Source organism: Pogona vitticeps, chromosome 5 (genome assembly GCF_051106095.1).
Source record: "Pogona vitticeps strain Pit_001003342236 chromosome 5, PviZW2.1, whole genome shotgun sequence".
Lineage (NCBI taxonomy): Eukaryota > Metazoa > Chordata > Lepidosauria > Squamata > Agamidae > Pogona > Pogona vitticeps.
In genome coordinates this window covers 119,712,287-119,735,581 of record NC_135787.1, presented here as the reverse complement: position 1 = coordinate 119,735,581, position 23,295 = coordinate 119,712,287, and the positions used below count along the sequence as shown (strand labels likewise).

The 23,295-nt window shown below is 37.2% G+C and overlaps 1 protein-coding gene across 3 annotated transcripts in view; it reads right to left on the bottom strand.

Annotated features, from left to right (window-relative positions):
* Positions 1-634: 634 nt before the first annotated feature.
* The window catches only part of CPNE8 (copine 8), an 84,594-nt gene continuing 61,933 nt past the window's right edge, over positions 635-23,295 (bottom strand). For 2 of the 3 annotated variants that reach the window (XM_020796991.3, XM_020796990.3), the window contains exons 12-20: positions 19,817-19,870; positions 18,990-19,051; positions 16,416-16,462; positions 13,959-14,140; positions 12,952-13,079; positions 10,770-10,872; positions 5,789-5,846; positions 4,391-4,464; positions 635-2,373 (exon numbers count right to left, since the gene is read on the bottom strand). In XM_020796991.3, coding sequence (XP_020652650.1) covers positions 2,185-2,373; positions 4,391-4,464; positions 5,789-5,846; positions 10,770-10,872; positions 12,952-13,079; positions 13,959-14,140; positions 16,416-16,462; positions 18,990-19,051; positions 19,817-19,870 — 897 coding nt within the window. In that variant the 3' untranslated portion in view covers positions 635-2,184. Of the gene's footprint in view, positions 2,374-4,390; positions 4,465-5,788; positions 5,847-10,769; positions 10,873-12,951; positions 13,080-13,958; positions 15,196-16,415; positions 16,463-18,989; positions 19,052-19,816; positions 19,871-23,295 lie in introns of all 3 variants that reach the window. The other variant, XR_013545691.1, reaches the window with a different exon arrangement.

The window sequence follows — 23,295 nt, the reverse complement described above, 5'->3', positions numbered from 1 at the left end:
GGATATTGTGCTTCTGCATCTATGATTCGAAACATCAGGAAATGGCCTGGTATTACTGCACAAGATCATGCCTACATTGCCAGCAGGAAAAAGTATGCCACGCTTTACCTAGCAAAATGGCAGCAATCAAGATGATCTACATGATACTCTCTTCTACTCAATAACATCCACATGTTGAAAAACAGCCCCGACAATTGCTTTGTGATTGGGTGAGAAGTCGCTAATTGTTGAAAAAAGGAGACAGCTTCTGGGATTTTCCCTTTCATAGTGTCACTTTGTGAACGGTAGTGAGCACAAGAGGGTATCCTATGTAGACTATCTTGACTGCTTCCACTGGTGTTGTCAACGTTCTGGCTGCTCTTTGCCGTGTAAGTTTTGGGATCCTTTTTTCTGCTCAAAATGCAGGCACAATATTACGCAGCAATATCAGGCTACTTCCTGTCATTCAGAATTGTGAACACTGAAGCACAACATCCCACATTCATGAACTGGGTTTTTTTTTAAGAACTGAATTCAGTATATTTGTAGCTGGAATTCCTGACTTTTGATCATTTACTCATTCAACATAAATCAATTAAGTCCTCACTCTGATTTTTATAATACTCAGAAAAGGAAAAGAAATTTCCAGTATGAGAATAGTTTAAGGATCTTTAATATATTTAAAAATGGAAGATTTTGTATTACATAGGATTATATACCATTAATGTTATGTATATATACTCTTCCAGAAAAAAAATCTCTTTCATGCTTTAAAAAATGCACCTTAATTTAATACTGTTCAGTAATAACATGTATAGTAATAAAGAAAGTAGTAAACAGGTTATGTGACAAAAAAAAGAGTTACACATTACAAGGCAATTACAATTTTGACCCCATGTCATCCAGTATCTGAAGGCAATTCACAATCATTTCTGAAATATTTGTGAGATTAAGGCCGTTTGTTCTAATTGAAAGTTTTGACACAAATACTCACAAAAATGTGAATTTCTTGTAAAAACTGTACATGCAAAACATCTGATATTTAGAATAAGAACAGGCATATCATAAAATATTTGAGTAGTTCTATATACAAAGTTGTGCACAAAGCAACATAGCTGTGCAATTTTAACTCAGTTATTTAATAGATTACTATTTGTGTGCCCTACAATGCAGTGTGACAGTGTCAAAAGCCAACTCAAAATGAGCTAGCATCCCTTTAAAATGGACAACCGAAAGAAACTTCATACCAACAAACAATTTGCATAAGAGCTTTAAGTCGTTCATAATCAAATATCCACCTGCAGAAAGCAATATGATAACAAAGCTCTATTGTATGCAAGATACACTACAGATTTTACACATTATGTGAGCTGAACTACAGGCCTGGAAAATATTTGATGCAGCCACCTCCTAGGATTACACTATGTTGTTCAAATGTATTATGCCAGCATAATCAGTCTTTAAAAAAATGTAAACACAATTTATTTCAGGAACTGGAATATTTCGCAAAAATACATATTCTTACAGTATTCACATTTTGGAAGCTTATTCTCAAATGTGTCAGATGAATTCTTTATTGAGCACTTTGAGTGAGGTGTTTCCTTTATTGAGACCTATGAATGTATTTGTCCCACATCCCTGCCCCACATTCCACCCTTAGTTTGCAGTCGTTTTTGTCTGGACAATCATTCAGAGAGATATTGCTTCTCTTGTGGATTTCACTATTGCAAGATACAAGACAATTCAGTATTCCAAATTATTAAGATTAAGAATAATTATAAAAAAGTAGTTAACTTTCAAAAGTAGTAACATGTAAACATTGATACATAGGAATTGCATTCACATTGTATGTACATTTTAAAACAGGAAAGACAAGGACTTCTGAGTTGAACCTGTGACTTGTGCTTTCTCCAAAAACGTACGACAGTAATAGCTTTTTACGTTAGAAATAAAATGAAACTCAGAAACAAACACCACCTTTTTGCTCCTCATACATAAAAGCTTTTCAGTTGCGCATGCAACCAGACTGGACATTTTGGTGTCTATAGTTAGTTGACTTTGCTGCAAAACCCACTGGAAGCTTCTACTGCATACCAAGTGGGACACTTGGCCTCAGCTCATTGGCTCATTAAGCACACTGCTGTACCAGAACTCTTTTTAAACAGGGCTCTTTAGTTTGCACAATCTATGATGTATTCAGAGCACTCATATCTGAGTCTGCACTACGTGAACAGGTGGTGTATATGGAGGAGGTGCAGGAGATGGCTTGATTCCTCTGACCCTCATATAGGAGAGAAACTGTTCTGGGATCTCAGCTAAGACATCTCGAGCAAGCCTGGCCATACTTAATATGTGGTTTCCAGTTCTGTCAATGTAGTCCCGGAATGGTACAAACTGAAATGAAATTGGAGGGAGACTGATCAACACTGCTGTTATAACATAATTGAGAATGAAAAGCTAAACCCTGGAAATAAACTGTTATTTATTTTAATAATAAAATTATCTTATTAGTAGAAGTCTTCTCCATTTTATTTTATTTAGAACCTTTCCAAGTAATTTTTCTCTATTCGGTCATATTCTGTTCTAATAATATTTTAGACTATTTTCATGCCAAAGACCTTCAGATCATATATGCCATAAAATAAAAACACAATGAAACAATCCATTAAAACATACGAAAAAAAATTAAGCCATTCTATATTGGGGGTGGGGGGAATCAAAACCACAATAGCAAAGTATAAAATAAAAACTAAGAAAAAAAATTCCCTACAGATAACCTAGCAAAACAAAACTGTTCTACTGAATCACAGAACACTTGAATGGTGAGGGCAACTGAATTTTCAGGGGGAAACCTAAGGTGCTACTACTTTAAGGAAAAAAACTCTGGTTTGTGTTGCCACCAATTGTTCCAGAGAACAGGGTTGTCACTGATGATCTCAGTGGACTGAATGGTTTAAGTATCAAGAGATGGTCTAGAAAAAAAATGGTCCCAAATTGTATAGGACTTCAAAGGTAATGACCAGTGTGTAGAACTATGTTTGAAAATGAATCAGGAGTCAGTACAGATTAAACAGAATGAAGTCATCACGATCTACATCACAGGCTTCTGACACTACTGTGGCAATTGCAGTTCTGAAAACTTTTCAGAGTCAGTGCTTGCCTAGATGCTACTATGACACATTTAACAGTTGGCTGAATTCAACTTCTCTAAGCTGTGCAAAAGTCCTCCTAACCACATCTACTACATAAAAATACAGGAGCACTCACTAAATATACCAGTCTGACCTTTCAGGAAGAATGCAACATCAACGAAAACAGAATTACCTAACCATACATGATGTCTTCTACTGATCACCAACACCAGAGTACCCATTTCCCACCCTGATGAACAAGGTGTCATCAGCATATTGATGTCAACCCAGACTATACACCAAGACTCTCCTAGAGGTTTCATGTTGATATTGAATAGCATGAGGAACAACGTGGAATCCTGTATGTTCATGGCCACAGGGTTGAATTATAATCCCTGTGGGCATAATCTTCTAAATCCTGCTCAATAGGCAAAACCAGAACAAAGAAAAAGCATGTTGTTCAAATCCATCCTACTCAAGCAATTCAAAAGGATAACATGAAGAGGATGTTGAAGGCCACAATAATGCCACCTGTACAAAAGATCTCAGCCATTTACTAGAACTTTTGTACAGGTGGTAGGGCATAAACTGCAGATACATAAACTCTGCATTCACTGATACACAAACACTGCATTCAGCTAACCTGCAGCTTCCTATATGGTTCTCTATTTATTAAAGTGCAAGGCACAGACCTGTGTTTTTGAAGGGGTTGGTCTCAGCTGGTTGTTTAATAGAAACAAAGATCTTCTACTGCAAAGGTTAGCTGGTGTTTAATGGACTCAAAATTTTCTCCTGGAGTGTGAAAGCAAGATCATCAGTGTAGATGAAACTCCTGGAGCATGGGTATGTTGACTGCAAATTTGTGCAAACGTTAAAAAGTAATGGTGCCAGACTGCTAGTTTCTTTGGTTTCTCCAGTGGCTGTGCCTCTGTTGACACTCAACAAAATATCTTCAGTTTTGAAGATTTAAAATTTATTTACATTTATTTAAAGTAATGGAAATGAGGATACATTCATATTTGTATTAATAAGGATAGAGACCCTTTGTCTCTCTCAAGAAATGAATAGAGTGGGGTGCTTGTGCTGGCTGCTGCTCACCTCCAAATTGAAGGAAGCGACCGACCTGACTTACCTACAGTAATCTGAAATTTTCTGGTATGCTTTCCTGAAAGGACAATCTGAATATATCACTGAATAACACCAAACAGAAAACATACAAATGCAAGAGATACAATAAACATTGAAAAGATCTGCTAGACAGAAGTACTTTTCCATCTCACCTGAACAATATCCCTTTCTGCATATACTCCTCTTGATGACAGTCTTACTTCATCACCATCCAATTTTTCCATAGCTTAAAAAAGTAGACATATAAATCATTTTTATGTTTGAATTTTATCTGTACAAAGGTTTATATGAAAAGCACTGGATTGGTTTTGTTATTAAATTACATAGATTACATTGCCTAAGCATAGAAGTTGTTGAACTACCAGCAAACTGTTAAGAATGGATGTTTCAACAACTTTAAATAATTCATTTTTACTGCTGAAAAAAACATGACCCACCTATAATCTTCAATCATAAGAATATAAATTATGTAATTTCAATTCTGTTTACATTCTGGGCACTGAATATTATAGAAAAAATATAAAATAAAATGAGGTATGGTGCTGATGCTGTGTTACTTATTTTATGTCCAGATAAGAAGATCTCTAGAATGATGCTCAACTCTTTTATCTACAAAACGTTCAGAATTTCCGAGTATCAGTACGTGACCTCAGCATTATATGTTCACTGCCAACACCAAAATTATTATACACAAAATCTTGTGAAATATAGTTCAGTTAAATAATCAATTGAAACTACCATAATTAACATGCAAATATATTACTTCAACCTTATTAATTTAGACAGAAACATTCTGTGCAAACTGTATAAATTCCAACAAGAGAAAAAAAAACAAAAAAAAAAATATAGTGCCCCATGCTCTATTCTCCTGCTGGAACCTTAAAGGGGTCAGCGATGTCTTGACAGGCTAGTCTACCATAGCTCTCTATTTGAAGTTCTCCTTGAAAAACATTCAAAAGTTGATGCAAAATTCTCCGGCCACACTGTTGCTTCACTTGTGTGTCAAAGACATTACTCCCATCTTGTTGGGTCTGCACTAGTTGCCTTTTTTAACAGCTTGCGACTTGGGCAGTTTAAGATCTGCCTTCCTCCAAATGTCCTTCCCTACATGGTCCATTTAATGTCTTTGCGTCAGATACCAATGGTGAATATGAAACTGTTGAGATAGCTCCCAGAAGCAAGACATTCCACTTAGCAAAACAATCTGCTAGTTTTTTCAACAGACCCTTGCAAATTTATTTTTTCAGAGGCTTAGCCAAAATGTAGCTGCTCCCAAACCTATTACAGATTAATTTCCTCAATTTTTCTTTCTGCCACTTCCATCATAACTACTCATATCTGCTTTCTGCAATTTTATGTTGCACTACTTTGTATTATGTTTTCTTATGTAAGGTACTTAAGAGTTCACTTTGTAAGGACGAGAAAATATACAGTACAAAATAAATATAAATTAATGTATAGAATCAGTATTTTGCCTTTTTGATAACATACCCACAATTCTACTGGCAGGTCTTTCTAAAACTCATTCTAAAACCAGGATACATACTTACCATCGAATTCTGCTGGTCCAACTCCCACTATTATAATTGACATTGGAAGCCTTGAAGCCTTAAAACAAGGAAAAAATAGAATTATCATTATATAATTTTATATAATTTTCAGTATTTTAAAATGTAAATTTTTATACATCTGGAGATTCAAAAGAGCTATATTTCAAACCAATGAAATAAATATCTAAAACTAAACTATTTGGTTTATTTCCTCCTTAACATTTATATGATTTAATTGCTATCATATATCCGACAAGCAATGAAAAATAATTTGGTTCGTTCAAATTCAAGTCTTAAAAAAATATGTCAAATTCACCCACTCATCTCCTCTTTCCCCCTTCCACAAAGGCACTGTTTTAGGTCTTCCTTCAGTAGTTCCACTGTCTGGTACCCTTAGGCCCCCTCCTTCATTCACCCAAACATCCAAGGTTGTATACAGGCCTCCCTTTTTTGCCTCCACAAATCTATTTCTATTCTAATCAATGCTAGTCTTGCTGATCTTTTAAAATCATCCATCAATCTAGTATGCAACCGTCATTCATTTATTTCCTTATTCCATTGTCCACCTACTTGTCTCATGGTGAGGTCTACCATCTCTATTTTAACAGTACTATTTGTTCTTTTATATGCTATTTTAGTCTTTCTTACTTTAGCTATATGATATTTATCTATATGGTATTTAGTATCTGCCTCTCCACTGCTCTTTCAGTTTTTGTGAGGTTTTCCATCATGGATTTTTAGATCCCATGTCTGTGCAGCATGAGCCAGTACAGGTACACTACTGGCAACACACTGATTATCTACTGATCTTAATTTTACAGGATTTTCTTTCTTTGTAAGAATTTAATTTATTTATAAAAAGCTGACCATGCAAATCTTACTCATCTCTCCACTTCTGCTTTCTGATAAAATTTCCCCCAGTTTATAACTCACCTCAGATAAATACATTCTATATGACAGCCATCAATTGATAATATTCTATTTTTTTCTTGGACCTTTTTTGTTTATTTAATTTTAAACCAACTTGGTCTGATTCAATGTTCAATTATTCCAACATACTTGGTAAGTCATCTAAGAGTGCAATCAAGCAGTATTTTGCCCACTGTTTGACCACTTCAGGGACTGGTTGGTTCATTCTTTTCTTCTGCCGATCACATGACATAATTGCTAGAGCAAGCCAGTCCGTCCCCAGAGCGTTCCTGTCTACTTTTTTGGTGCATGTAGGATTACAGTGTGTGTAATTGCTAGAAATGAACCAAAGCAAGCTTGTGGCTGCTGAATTGTCTTCTGCTGTCAATCTCCCATATTGTGAAGTGGTTTAAGAAAACAGTCACACCAAAATGCTGGTAAATCAAACACGTCCTCTGCTCTGTGGAGAAGCAGGGGAAGTTAATTTTTTTACACTGTATTAGAGTAGATACACTGCATCACTTTTTAAAATATTTTCTTTGCCTTGTCTTAAAAGGCTAGTCAAAAAAATGTCCACTGCTGGATCGACCACTGATTGATACCTGGTAATAGTTTTGATTGCAGGCAGGTTCACATCTGGATCTTTAAGACAAGTTAAAGAAAAGGGGGGAAGCACCCCTCTTTGCCTCCTCCTGTCTCATCATCCTTCTAGGAGGAATTTTCAAATATTAAATATTTTTATTAGTAATGCAGCACATCTACAGTGCCCTAATAGTCTTAAATAAAAACCCAGAAAACTTCTGCCCATCCACCAAGGAGCACAGGAAAGGTATATTTTGCCTATGTGAAGTAGCTCTCTTCTTAAACCACTTCAGAATATGGCAAATTGACAGCAGAAGGAGCTGAACCAAAGAGGGTCACTTGAAGATGGCACACCATTTGGATGTGAGAATTGCACCAAATGGCATAGTGAACCTCTAGTCGACCCTAGGTGACCACAGTTAGCTTATACCAGCCCACTCCAAAACAAGCCATGTAGACAAGCCCCAGTTTTTCTGTTATAACTATAACATAATTGGTGCGTATAGGATGACTGAGTTACCTTCCACTGATAATAATTTACTTATATTCCTAACTGAGATTTCTGAACACATTCCCTAATACTGTTATATTTTTGGACACAACATGTCTCTTTGTCTCACGTTACAGTATTTCCCTTATATTTTTGTGTAACTGTATTACCATTGCTGCTTGTTTATAAATTGATTGTATAAGTGGTGCATTTCTATACTCTGTACTACTAATCTGTAGTTGTGTCTTTTATTATATATTCTAATAGTAGAAAGGTGAGGAGATGTACTCAGAATTCTTCCTAAATCCTGATTGTTTGACAGACTGGCAAAATTCTATGTTTTTTCCTATCAATTTATTATTATTATTGTTAATAGTTTATAGATTTGTGACAACAAGGATATAAAGTCTATAGTTTTCCAGTTTGTTTTTTAAAAAGAGACAAGAAGAAACTGGAAAACTAAAGACTTTATAATACTGCTAGAGCACTGTTCCAATCCTCTTCTATTTTGCCATCCATCCGAAATTCATTGAAGAGTACTTGTCGTGCTTTTATTATTGTATTATTTATTAGTACCCTGTGTTCCTTGAGTCTAGACTTGTTTCAATCTGGCTTCCAATTGGGTTTTGGGAATGGAAACAGCCTTTGCTACACAGATGGATGACCTGCTTCAGAAGAGACACCAGGGAGTGCTACCATACAATCGACTCACCTAGATCTCTCAGCATCTTTTGATGCCATGGTTAATTATATCCTACTGGAGTGGCTCTGCAAGGTAAGAGCAGGATCAGGAAGCCAAATGACATAAATTTCAAAAGAACTGCAATAGCTGCTAATGCACTCCTAGTCAGAATTCAAGGAGTTTCACAGCCTTAAATTTCTTGGAACTTAGATGTGTGAGAAAATATTTCTTATATATACCTGCCTGATCTATGGGGAGAAGTCAAGCAGGACTCCTGTGTATTCACTTTTGGGACCAATAGGCCACGTGATGACTTAGCAGAGATATTTCTCAGCTGTCTGTAAAATGCCCTCTTTTTGGACACCTGACTGGTGCCAACATTGTCTTTATTTCAGCACCAAATGACGTCAGCTGTTCACCTGAACATTCACCACCTAGTGAGATCAAGTCTTGGTTTCCAATAATTAGTTTATCGATTTGCTTTTGTTTAAAGTATTTTAAGGTTATGAACTGTTTTAGAATGTTTTGTGGCAAGCTGAGATCTTATGCAGTGGGACAGATATACTTCTGTAAAACTGAATGAATGAATGAATGAATGAATGAATGAATGAATGAAGTCCTTTGGTTTTTGAGCTATACTGGCCAAAGTCTCATTGCACATTTACTTACGTACTTACTTACTTACTTACTTACTTACTTACTTACTTACTTACTTACTTACTTAATTACTTAATTACTTAATTACTTAATTACTTAATTACTTATTTGATTTATATCCCGCCCATCTGGTCTGGTCGACCACTCTGGGCGGCTTCCAATAAGGTGTATACAATAAAACATAAGGATTTTACAAACAGTCCCTAACAAATACAATAATAAAACAAATAATAAATGAAAGAAAAATAAAGAAAGAATTAAATATTGACAGGAGGGAAGGCCTGAACATACAACCATGTTTTTAGTTGACTTTTAAAACCCAAATCAAGTAATTTCCATAGTCATCATTTGCTGCAACCTGAGATGTGTGACTAAGCATGCAACAGATAATCCCTACAGGGATTTCTTATTTTATGGCAATTTGCTGCTGAAAATTACACCTTTTGTGTAACTGCACAACAGGATTTCAGCCTTTCCATGTGTTGTTTATTGAATATAATTCAAAGTTATAAATGCTAGAAGAGGTCCAAGCAATTATAAACAAACACATTTACATTCTATTATAGGCAAAAGTTAAGACTGCTTTCCTTTTTAATAACTTCAAAGGCCAGGTAAATTATTGAGATGAGATATCATAATCTTTCCCATTTTATTTGGCTGACGAATTAAAACACACACAAAAAACAACTGTTCGCAGCCTTTTTATTTCAAAATCTGCATTAGGGAGTTTCTAGGGAGAAAACTTGATATAAACTGGCTTATTTCACTATCAATATGTGTTTACTATTTCTAAGCTAAGTTCTATAAACAGAAGACAAAAGCTACATGAATCTATATTTAACAGAAGTGAGTTGCTCAGTTCACAGAGAATGGCAAAGCTACGCTTTAACCCCACTCTATTTAAATTATATCTGACTGATTTTTCTTCTTCAGTTCAATTGATTCTCATTCCCTTAAACTGAATATATTACATTTTAATTTTTCTGTATGCCAGTGATGCAGTCAATTCCCAGACATGCGTATGTCAGAAGACAGCTAGTTGCTTTTGCCAATTTCTTTAGGAAAATGTTAACGACAAATTATGTGAAATCCAAGATGCTGATGATCCAAAAAAAGCAGTTTAAATATGTGTAGTCCCTTGATTGTCACAGATTGGAGCAAGTAGACTCTTTTAAATAGGTTGTAATTTGCCTTCATGAGTCTTTAAATTGGGAAAATCAGAGGCTGTCAGCAAAGGCTAAAACAGAGCAAAATGCTAGTAGAGCAACTGAATTTTTGAAGGAAAAAAGTGGCAGGTTTGTTCCAGAACACTGCAAGCATCTGTCTCTGATTCTGTAGGATTCCCCAAAGGAGTTCCCAGGCATTCACGGATACATGCATATCACACAGTTATCTCAGGAAGGCATCCAATGCTTTTTAATCACCGAATAAGTTGAAAAAAATTCTTAATATTATTGTATCTCATAGAGACCAGTTTATCAGATTATCTGTTTTTAACTGTTATAAGAGTCACTGAATATGACTTTTACTTTTTATCACCTCCATGGCTGGTTCACCGACTGTAAATCAAATGTATTTCATGAAGTCGATATACATTATTTAATAATGCTGTTTTAAAAAATACAATAGTTTAATCCCAAATCAAGTTAAGCACAACTTACATTCACAATGGACTCCTTTGTTTGAGCCATGTCAGAAATGACCCCATCTGTAATAATGAGAAGAATAAAATACTGGGAGCCATCTTTTATTGAGGCAGCATATCTAAAAGAAAAAACAACAACTAGTCAGACTTTTAACATAAGAAAACAAAACATTTGGAATGCTGTTACATCTGTGAAACAGACTAAAAAGTCCACATGAAACACTTAAAAAGAAAAGCTTGAAATATGTAATTAGTGTGTTTATTGACTATAAGATCACAATATTCTTATGCATACTTAAAAGCTTACTTTGGGTGTGCATATATATATATATATAAATATTTAAGAACATAGCATGTAATAAAGTAACAGATGCAGGACAAACTGATTTTAACACAGCATACAGAGATGTACATAAGCAATTTAATGTTTAAATAATGCACTATTATAGTGGCAAAAATCTTATTGTATATACTATATCAACATAAGAGAAATGACATTATTTTGCAGGGGAGATTGCTGGCATACACACACACAGTGTAGCTCCCTTTTTGCTTAATAAAAATTTTAGTGATTATTCCTTTTCAATAGTCACAAACTCAGCTACAGTATACTGCACTCTGCAGTAAAAATAAATTATATTGGCTAGAACCCTGCTGGAGATTTAGATGGCATGAATGTAACTACAGTGGTGCCTCAACTTAACGAACGTCTTGACATACAACCATTTTGAGTTACAACCAGCTCTGGCTGCAAAATTTTGCTTCGACTTGTGGCCGGAGCTTCCAGTTATGAACACAAAAAGTCAGGGAAAAAAGGTGGGGAATTCAAATTGCTAACTATTGGTAGTGAGAAGGCTGCTTCTTTGTAGCTCTTTCGCCCCAATTGTTAGAGTGAGTGAGATCGGAGGAGGCGGACTGCCTGGTAAGGTAAGGTGCTGCTTTCTGCTTTCTAAAAACTGTTCTGGGTGGTTTTTGCAATGTGGTTTTGGGCTGGGGGGAGTTATGTTTCTGTGCTGTGATGGGTCTTGTTTTTTTTGGGTTTTTTTCCCCTATTTCCGACGGGTTTTGCAGAGTTTGGTTGTTTTTTGTGTTTTTTTCTCCCCCCCCCCCATTTCCAATGGGTCTTGCGGAGTTTGTTTGCTTTTTGTTCCCCCCCATTCTTGGGGGGGGGGGGTTGGTTGCTTTTTTGGTTCCCCCCATTATCAATGGGTCTTGCACGCTTGATTGCTTTTTGCTTTGCTCTCTTTGCATTTGCAACGGGTCTTGCATGTTTGATTGCTTTTTGCTTTTCTTTCTTTATATGTGCAATGGGTATTGCACAATCTGTTTGCTTTTTGCTTTCCTTTCTTTGCATTTCCGATGGGTCTTGCATGATCGGCTTGAGATTTGCTTTGCTTTCTTTGCATTTCTGATGGGTCTTGCACAATCTGCTTGCTTTTTGCTTTGCTTTCTTTGCATTTCCAATGGGTCTTGCACGACTGATTGCTTTTCTCCCATCCCCCTTTGGCCGGAAGGGATTAATCACATTTCCGAAGGGTCCTGCAGTGATTTTTTTGGTGATTTTTTCCTTTGGTTGGAACAGATTAATTGCATTTAAATGCATTCCTATGGGAAATAGTGCATCGACTTACAACCATTTCGAGTTGTGACCAGAGATAACGGAACCAATTATGTTCATAAGTCAAGGCACCACTGTACATAAATTGCGATGGTGAATTGCCACCACAGTTGCCACTAACTGAAGAATTTCTACGCACACTCATGTTAGTCAGGCAAATCAGTGTGTGACCAAAAATGTGAGCAGCTTGTTAATTAGTAGCAATTAGAGCTGGGCACAAACTGCTTCAGTGCAATTCGGCATACTGGGCCCACAGATGTGGCATGGGCATCATGATTCCCCACCCTGCCTCTTCCCATCTGTGCCTTGGGCTTCCCTGCCCCTCTTCCTCCTCCTGAGTGGGCTCCCACAGGAGGAGGCGGGGTGTGGAATCCAAAGCACCATGTAACATCAGTGGGTCCAATCTGCTGAACTGCACAGAAGCACCAATGTGTGGTTGGTGCCTATCTCTGGTGGCAATTCACCACTGCAGTTCAGGCCATTATATGAACACCAGTGTAAATCCCTAGCAGGATTCTGGTTTTTGCCAATATAGAGTTACTGTATCAGATTTTCCCGAAAGAGCTGCCACAATCATTACCTTGCTACATGATTTATAACAGGAGCAAAGTTTGTTGGTCCATAAAGCTGTACAGATTTCAAACTCATGTAATATGCTTCCATTACACCATCTATTCCATTGCAGTAAGGATTTTGAGGGTTTCCATTCTGTAAGTAAAAGTTGGAATTGGAGAATTAACTCTTGTGAATAGCAGTTATGAAATGTTAACATAATAGCGTAATAGTCTATGAACAGCACAACTCCAATACCGAACCCCAATCTTCTTGATGTAAGTTAGCAGACTTTTGTTTCAGTCCAGGCAGTCCAGTTGAATCACACAGACAAAGACAGCTTCTTCCAACGCCAAGTGTATTTACAGTATATACAGAAGTTCAGCAGTACAAACCGGCAGGCACCCTTTCATTCCTGCTGCCGCAACTGGAATTTAACATTCTCAGTCCAAGAGTGAATTCTAGCACAGACACTTCCAGTCCATCATTGGATCACAGTACCTTCTAGAGACACATTACTGCATGCTGCTTTTCCACTCATCTACATTAATTCCTGTGGGAACATTCTTTCATCAACCCACTTACATTAATGCACAAAGCAAAAACTAAGCATGCTGCTTCTTTTAAAGTTAATGCTTACAGAAAAATGTATTAAGAATGAGTAAACACAGAATGGGCACTGCTACTGAAAACAAGATTTTTGTTTTTGTTTTTTGATCAGAGAATCATTGTTAAGAGAAGTGAGGGAAACTGAAAAGCACAAATAACTATCCTGTTTGGAAACTATAACAACAACAACAAAATCTTAAATGTTGAATGGTTTTAAAAAGTAAAATACAGTTTGATTCCTTTGTTTCTGTTTCTTTGCCTCATCATTAGCAGGTAAAATTATATGGCAAAAATGACAGCATTTTCTACAATACTAATAAAAATCAACGATTGAATTTGAGCACATGCAGATCCACAAAAAGTAAATGAAAAACTATGCACATAAGTGAAGAATGTTTGGGGGAAGATAATATATCCATCTCTTACCAAGGCAAACTCATGAGATACTCTTCCATCTGGAGGCAGTTTTGCACCAAAACCAAGAGCTGGAAACATTTTGTCACTATCATAATCCTGAATGATTTCACCTACTGCCCTTAATGCCATGCCATATGCATTCAACTGATATGGGTTCATATAGTGGAGTGATGTTGGATGTGCAGGATTTCCTGTTGAAAAAAAGCATCTTATTTAGGGCTCCTTGTTTGTGTATGACTTTCAGTAGGCATTTAAAAGACCTATTGGGAGAGTGCTGTAATAGCTTAATCTTGACTATCATCTTCTATGTCAAACAGAATGATTCACAGGATGACTTTGGATCTGAATATTTGATCCAAATATATATAACTTAAATTAATTTATATATACAGTGGTGCCCCGCTTGACGATTACCGCATTAGACGAGGAAATAGCTTAACAATGAGTATTTTACGATCGCTATAGCGATTGCAAAACAATGTTTTAATAGGAAAAAACTGCTTGATGATGATCGGTTCCCTGCTTCGGGAACTGATTTTTCGCTTTACGATGATCAAAACAGCGGATCGTCAGGTTTCAAAATGGCTCCCCGCTGTATTTAGGAAGACTTTTTCACTTTACAGGCACCGGAAAATGGCCACCCTATGGAGGATCTTCTCTGGACGCTGAGGTATTTCGCCCATTGAACACACTGAACTGGTTTTCAATGCATTTCAGTGAGTTTTTTACTTTCACTTGACGATGATTTCGTTCTACAGCAATTTTGCTGGAACGGATTATCCTCATCAAGCGAGGCACCACTGTATGATGGACCAAAGTCCAGAGAGAATCTTGAATGCCTAAGAACATGTGAACATGCACATGCTTGGTGTGATTCCTTTTTCTTTCAATTGCTTCATTTCAAAACTGTTACAAATTTTCAAAGTTGTTTGAAATAAGCTAGAATTTTGGCTGAGAACATCATGGACTTCATTGTAAATTACAGTTTACTGAGACATGAACAAGACTGCCCTTTTTTTCTAGGCATGCAGGCTCCCTCCTGTTTTCTTCCTATGTGCTGGTAAAAGAGCTTAGAAGCTCTTGTTTCTGGTTTTCTGCTGGCTCTGATGTCTGAACTCAACAAACAGTGTTTTATCTTAATTATGACTCATTTGAAGCTGAGCTTTTAGATGCTGGCTTGTTTGAGGTTTGTATGAACAAGAAGCTGTGTTTAACCAGAGGTAGAAGCACGAATTTATACGAATCCCTGTTAGACAGACAAAAGAGAGGGAGAAAGCAAATGGGATCAAGAGTTGTGGTTTGAAGATCTGCCAAAATTTAGACTAAAACTTTCTTATTTGGCTGGTTGGCTCAGTGAGTTTAATAGCTGACTGTGGAGACAGAAGTTGGAAGTTCAATTCCCCGCTGTGCCTCCTGGGAGAAGAGCCAGCCTGTGTTGCCTTTGGCAAGCTGCACAGTCCTATTATGCCTCCAGAAGAAGGGAATGGTCGACTTGGCCGTACCCTATTTTTATTATTTATTCTCCCCACAGTTATCCCACCAATCTGCAACATATTCCATTCACTGAATTAAACAATTTCTATTAATGTTCAGCCAGAAACAAAAAAGCCAGCAACATAAAGGCTACTTGGTAGTTGTCCATTAATAGCCTCTGTGTAAGATAACCAATATATACTATTAAAGCCCCTGATTAAATTTTAACAACTCTTTTATGGTTTTCTGTTAGCAAGTTGAGGTGGACGTCTTTAGATAATGAACTAGGCTGGATACTGGAGAAAACATTTCACAGTACAGTACTGTAAATCCTATGTCTTCTGAAAATATGGTTCAGAGGGTTGGAGGACTAGGGATATGAATCTCATTGCCTCTAAGAAAGAAAAGGGAAAAATTCCTCTTTTCCTTTTACAACAAAATTTTTTCTCAAAAGATCGAGTAGGATTTTTCATTGCCATTTTTCCTAAAAGGAATGCCGAACTGCACAGGATTATTACAATTCCTATGCAGAATGGGATCTTTTCATTGCCAATGCCAAGCTGCTCAGACAATGATTCCTTCTAAAGAACAACAGGGGGAAAAAGGGGGAGATAGAGGGGAGGGACCTCTCATTTTTGTGGAAAGCAGGGAAATCCTCCTGGTAGTGGAGTTCCCACAGTGGGGAGCGTTAGCATGGCAAGAACCGGGAGATTGGCAAGAACAGGAAGTTTTGCCCATACTGTCACACCTTTATCAGGATCAAGTGGAAAAGTATAGGAAGTTATGTGGTAGGACATAGCATGAAGGGATGATCATCAAAACACCACTGTGTAAGCCTTTGTGCTTACATAGGGAACCTTTGGTTTTAAAGCACTACAGCTTATTCACACAAAACTCCTAGACCAAATCAAGCAGATTAATATACTATTACAATACATTACACTTTCTTTAAAAACTATACAGTTTTACTTAATATAACTTAAAAACACTTACCATTTGAAGCTGTGAAATCAATAGCCACAGTGAAATTTATTTGAGTCCTATAAAGTAAATGAAATACAAGCCATTTAAATGGGCATGTTGCAGCATAAGGAAGAAGGCAAGAAAACTCAGTAGAATACTATAGAGAAAAATAAATGCTACCATATGCAGAACTGTCAAATAGCACCTATTAAATATAAGACTAACATCATCATGCTTTTCAAAAAGTAGAATCAAGTTTCTATTATTAAACTGATACTGTACTTAAAAAAGCAACTTCTCCAATGCAATATGCTGGAACATCTTGAGCACTCGACAAATTAAAACACATATATTAAATTTAGGCAGCAGATCACAGTAAAGAAATTAAACTGTAACCTACTTATACAGTAGTAATCCATGTTAATTTTTTTTCTGAAATAAGCTTATTTTAAATTTAATATGGCCATGCAATTGCATGTGGTTTTACAAATTAATTTCACCTGATTTATACAAAGATTTGTTCAAAGTTATACAATGGTCAGTTCACTGGGGAGGAAAAAAACAAATCTCAGTAGGATAATATTTTTAACATTACCAGCTGAGGAAGAACCCAATTAAGTGCAATTGCTGGAATGAAGATGGATTGTCTGAATTCACAGAGACCATTCAAAGAAACACCATTACAAGTAAATAAACTTTCCTTCTTCTTTAGGGTCTTTGTGAATTACACAGTTGGGAGGAAAGCACAGCAAGATGTTCACTTCCTGCCCCGGAACAAAAATGCTGCCATTTGCAAATAACTCCTCTTGTGACACCCCAACTAAAAATTAAAAACAAATAGATGGCACATAGTGTGAGCTAATGCCTACTCATGCATTTGTTTGTATCGAGATAAATGAGACACTCTGCCAATTCACAGTTTTTACCAGTGGCATGAACTGCAATAGGGCAAACAAGTTTCTTTATGGGTTATGTACATAAATTGTAATTTTATAATTTTATATATTTTATATTGTTCTGTTTTATCTGTGTAAGCTGCCCTGAGCAGACATGGTCTAGAGCGGCGGGATAAAAATCCAATAAATAAATAAATAAATAAATAAATGGAGCTGCTCCAGAGAATGTTCCACCTTGGTTGTTGTAGGTTTTATGGGCTGTTTGACTGTGTAATGGCCAAACAGCCCAAAAAACCTACAAAAACCATTGGATCCCGGCCATGAAAGCCTTCAAGAATACAATGTTCTACCTTGTTTGTTTATGATACATGCTGGTGGTTTTGAATGTCTGGTGAAGATCACAAATGTATGTATGTATTTATTTATTTATTTATTTATTTATTTATTTATTTATTTATTTATTTATTTATTTATTTAATTATTTAATTTATATCCCGCCTATCAAATGCTGTCAAAAGAACTTTGAAAATAGGTGTAGAACACTGATGTGAGAGTTACAGCCTGCTTGGACTATGAAGCATGACTCTGTTGATGGGAGTGCTCCCTAACACACCAAAACAAATCTACTGTGATCGTCACCAATGCCTGAAGAAGCCTGAATGGCAGACTCATGCCAACACTACTGTAAGAGGTCAACTAACAACACTGGTAGTCAAATGATATCACAATATCTGTTAATTCCTGTGGAAGGAAGGCATGGGCTGCTTCTGAATTGGTTATTATTGAATTATCCACATCAGCCAAAACTGTGATTTCTTTTCAATGACATAAAATATTAAAGTCAGATAGGAGCTTTAAGCTGAAACAAAGATTCTTCTGAAGAACTGGACACAAATCTGTTACTAAGGGGCACTTTCCCATCTATTGGAAGACAATTATGCCTTTAATTTGAATATACACTGCCACTGGAGCTCTATATGTTGTAAACACTCTTGGCACTGTAGCACATTTAAAGGGAAGTGAGATGGGCTTGAAGAAAAGGACCTATATAAAAACCTCAAGAACATGGCCACACAGCCCGAAAAACCTATAACAACCAGAGACCTATATTCCTCTTTCTCCTTATGTTGTTTGTGTCTGGACAATTCAGATAAATCCATCTGAAATCTTTTACATGCAGAAGAGTCTTTTGATAGTGATATCACATACACTGTCAGTGCCAAAATAGTCAATACCAAGGGAAATGTGAGTGTGCTTGGGACTGCAGGGGTGCAACAGAGCTACACCTGGGGCCCTAGAGGCTGCATGCTGTCTACAGTCTGCACTTTAGCATCCCAGACCTAAAGTAATGAAAAAGGATTCACTGCCTATTAGATATAAAGACCTGTTAAGATGGCTTCTTGTGTTTAATGTCCTCCTGAGAATAACATAATTTCTCAATGATACAATATCTCTGTGACCATGTGCATATATTATATTCTAGTGATGAGGCATAAAATCATCATAAAACAATGGCAAATTTCCAAATCATGCTTTATCTGTGAAAAGATGCCTTTAGGAAAAATCGTGTACAGAGTAATAAATCTTTAAACATTCATTGTTTCTGTTTCAAGATAAAATTTGACACTGTTCTTACAACTAGTTTAGCATGACAGTTTTTTTAAAAAAATTGTTTATGTCAGAATTCTGGAATAACTTAATCACTTACCCGCCTTTAATATAGTCAAGAAATGAAACTTCTGTTTCCACTAGGAAGGAAAGTAATGTTACCTGAGAGCAAGTGACACGGAACAAGTAATGAACATTAATCTTAAAAACAATCATTTAAAAGCTTATGTGCAATAATGTACAATCTTGCAACTTTATTTAAAACTTCTACAGCATGTTGGAGTGAAGATGATAAGTACTGCATTTGGAACTAGCATGTATCACTAATCCTATCTACACTTCTCATCTCTCCGGCATGGGTGGTAAAACTACAGGGTGAAGTGTCCTGTAAAAAGTGGCAAATTACAGAGACAGAAACAGATTGCTTAATGCAATACTACTGCATGACAATTGTTTTAGTCACAAATATGGTGTGACTTGTTTGTACCTAACTCCTGCCCTGGCTTCGTTAAAAAGAAAAAAGAAAGTAATATAACTGTATCTTGTTTCAGTAAGATAAGGAACCATACAGTACTCTTAACTTCTAAATTGTTTTGGAACAGGCTTCAGTTAAATCAGTGCTAAGGTGCTTAAGAGCTCCAAGCAAGTTTATGTTAGAATACCTTTACCTAGCTCCTTCAAGAAAAAGTGAAAGAACCCCTGCAGATTCTTGAGAAAAACTACATAAAATCAGCTTTCATGCAGTATCTTTATTAGGGCTGACCAAAGAATACTTACTGGTTTGGGCCTTTTGGTTGGTTCTAATAAAGATACTGCCTGATGTGAAACACTCAAGTTTCTTCAGACAAGCTATAACACAGACAATGTTGAATTAAATCTATCACACTTCAAGATGTGTTAGAAAGGATGGAAAATCATGTACTTAACTGTTCCTGAATTAACATATTTTTTCTTTTTCGCCTTTTTTTTGGGATTTATTACCTAGAAAAATAGGTTAACACAAGATGTTAGCTGTGGTTAGCTGTATGTATATGGAAACAAAGAAGTCTCCAGATATTCTTTAGGTAGTGTCTCAAATTTTTGTAACAGAGCCCCATTCCATATGTAGATCCCAAACACTCTCAAACTTCAAACATCCTGCAATCTGAATGCCACTGAATACCAATTTAATGACAAAGTGAGAGGATTTTTAAATTAACAAATAAACACAAGACAACCAGTTTGAAAGGGGCATAGCTATAACCTTTAAATAAACCCCTGATATTGCATAAATTAATATGCCAATCAAGGTCTGGCCAGAACCCCGTGTATGTGTGTGGAGCAAGGGCCCCGCCCAGCGCTGGCAAAAAATTAGAGAGAACATTGACCAAGAATAAGATTTGCTTTCCCCCACCTTCACTATCCTCACAGTTTTGTGGTCAGCAGCTATGGCTTATTTGAGCTGCCGTTGGATTATATTCAAAATTACATATCCCACTTGGCCACATCCCTGAAATCAAGCTTCGGAAGGGTGGGAAAGAGGGATTAAAGGCAGGCTTGTTCAAGTTTCTAAGAGGAAAGGAAGGCTTCTACATGCCCTGGGAGGTCAAACAGTCGAATGGAGTTGGTCACATTGTCTAGGGCCACAGAAAGAGAAGTTAACAAACTGATTAAACAACATACAAGGTTTCCATGGAGGGAAGGCACAGATCAGGCTTGCTTTAGACTCATCCTGGTTAAATGGAACTAGTTCTTACAGCAAGGGGAAGAAGCTTGCACTACTTGTTCATCTGGACGGTACAATGGGTACAAAGAAGGTGACTTCACAGATGGAGGATGAGAGATCCTTGATTGGTTGTTCTAAGAATTGTTCCAAATCCTGTAAGCTGAAGGGCTCTTTTGCCTTACTTCTGTTTACAGTATATCCTTCTTGCGGACTCCAAGACAGAAAGCATACACATTGCCAGGAGATAGTCACTCTATTTCCTGCTTTCTTCTTGGCAGCAAGACGTGACTTTAAGTCACTATCAGCTCTGACTGCCCTGAGAAGCATTCACTCTACACTACTTGCTGAACTCTTGGCCTGAATCTGAGAACGCAGATTAATGCTTTTAAGCTCAATCACCCATTCATATCTAATTTTAATAGCTCATTTGTCACAAAGCAGCTGAAGCAGTAAAACTTAAGGGAGAAAGGATCTGTTAACAAGACGGGCCAATGCATATGTGTACTAGCACGACTGCTGCATAGAGTGCAAAATGTTTTGGCTATGTTTTGACTAACTCAACTTGTGCAGCACTTATGTTCCACTGAAATTAGCATGGCAATTTGGCTATAGCTTCCTTGAATGGCACCAATTCCAATGAAAATTAATTGCAACTAATTAGATACGGTCAAGAACTTAGATAAGACGAGATACAGAAAACTGTTTAAAAATGATACAGGAAGGAAGGAAGAAATGTCCCCCTTTTTCAACATTCACATGACTAATCTTGTGATTTAATACAAGGAAAAGGTACTATTTATTCATTTTTCTTCAGCTGATCTTGGTACAAAAAAAAGAAAGAAAAAAAGAAAAGAAAAGAAAAGAAAAGGAAAAAAGCCATTCTATTTCCAATAACGGTCAGGCAGATGTCCTAGGAAGCCAAGAATTACACAACTGCCTTCTTTAGGGTGTTAACAGTCTGATACCAAATAAGGTTTGAAGCATAGTGAGAATATCGTGGTTCATATTAAGTCCTGCCTCTCATGTCTCCACCTTACTTGGAAGTCAAGTAGACCTTTGTGCTCAGAGCCTAAATGTGCTTACAGTGTTGCCATGACTGGAAATAAGTAACTTTATAAACCACTTACTTGGCAGAAAATCAATTTGCCAGCCACATCCAGCACCTCCTCAAAAAATCTCAAAATCCAAGAAGGCTCATGTGAGTTGATACAATCCTTCAAACATTCTGGACCCAAGCCATGTAGGGCTTTATAAATAAAAAACAGCACTTTGAATTGGGTCCAGAAACAGACTGGCAGCCAGTGAAGCTCCCTGTAACTAGTGCCAGTCAGCAGTCTGACTGCAGCATTTTGAACCAGCCGAAGTTTCCAAACACCCTTCAAAGGAAGCCCTACATACAACACGTTGCAGTAACTGGACTTCTCAAGGAATGGACATAGCTGGTGCACCAGTTGTAACTGTGCATATGCACTCCTGGTCACCGAGACTTGTGCAACCAAGCTCAGGGTTGAATCCGGGAGCACATCCAGGCTGTGGACCTGACTTTTCAGGGGGAGTGTAACCCCATCCAGTACAGTGAATCCGTATCCCCTGATGTGCCTTGTGACTGATCAGGAGCACCTCTGACTTGTTTGGATTAAGCTTTGGTTTATTAGCGCTCATCCAGTCCATCACTGACAATAGGCAGTGGTCTAGGAACAGAACAGCTTCCTTGGAATCAGATGGGATGGGGAGATAAGAGTTGGGTGTCATCAGCATACTGATGGCACCAACCCCCATGACTTCAGACAACCTTTCCTAGAACTTTCATGTAGATACTGAGTATCATGGGGGAGAAGACTGAATCCTGGTGGACACTACAGGCCAATGGCCAGGGTGTTGAACAGGAATCCCTCAATACCACCTGCTGAGTTCGGCCATCCAGGGAGGATCAGAACCATTGTAGAACAGTAACTCCATGACCCACCCCAGAAAAGCACCCCAGAAGGATACCATGGTCAGTGCCATCAAAAGCCACTGAAAGGTCCAGCAAATCAACAGGGACACACCTCCCCTGTCCGGTTCCCAGTGGAGGTCATCCACCAAAGCTGTCTCTCTTCTGTAACCTGGCCTGAAACCAGACTGAAATGGATCTAGATAATTTGCTTCATCCAGAAACCTTTGGAGTTGAGACACCACCACATACTCCAAAACCTTGCCCAAAAATGGAATAATGGAGAAAGAACAATAATGATCAAATACAGTGGGATTCAAATAGGGTTTTATATATATATTTCTACTGCCTCTTTAAGACATTCTGATACCTTGCCTTGTTGCAAGAAGGCATTCACTTCTCCTCTTATCTACTCAGCCAGTTCCCAACCCCCAGGTGCTCTTACTTGGACATAACTTTATGTCTGCACAAACAGGATTTTGCCCACTGATGTAAATTTTTTTAAATTTTAATATATTTTAACAATCTCCCTGGGGCGTAAATTAACCCAGTGGTTAACAGACTGCTTAGACTGATTGAACTCTACACGTTCAAGGTACTGAAACCAGAATGAAGGGAAAGCAGAACTGGAGTGCTCTCCCTATGCATGTGGTGAGAATGGGTCATTCCATGTCAAATCAACCAATGAAAAATCCATTTTGGAACTTAATGTTATGGATTTGGTTCATTTTTGGTACAGTCACACTCTTAGTCTGTTACAGCAAAAAC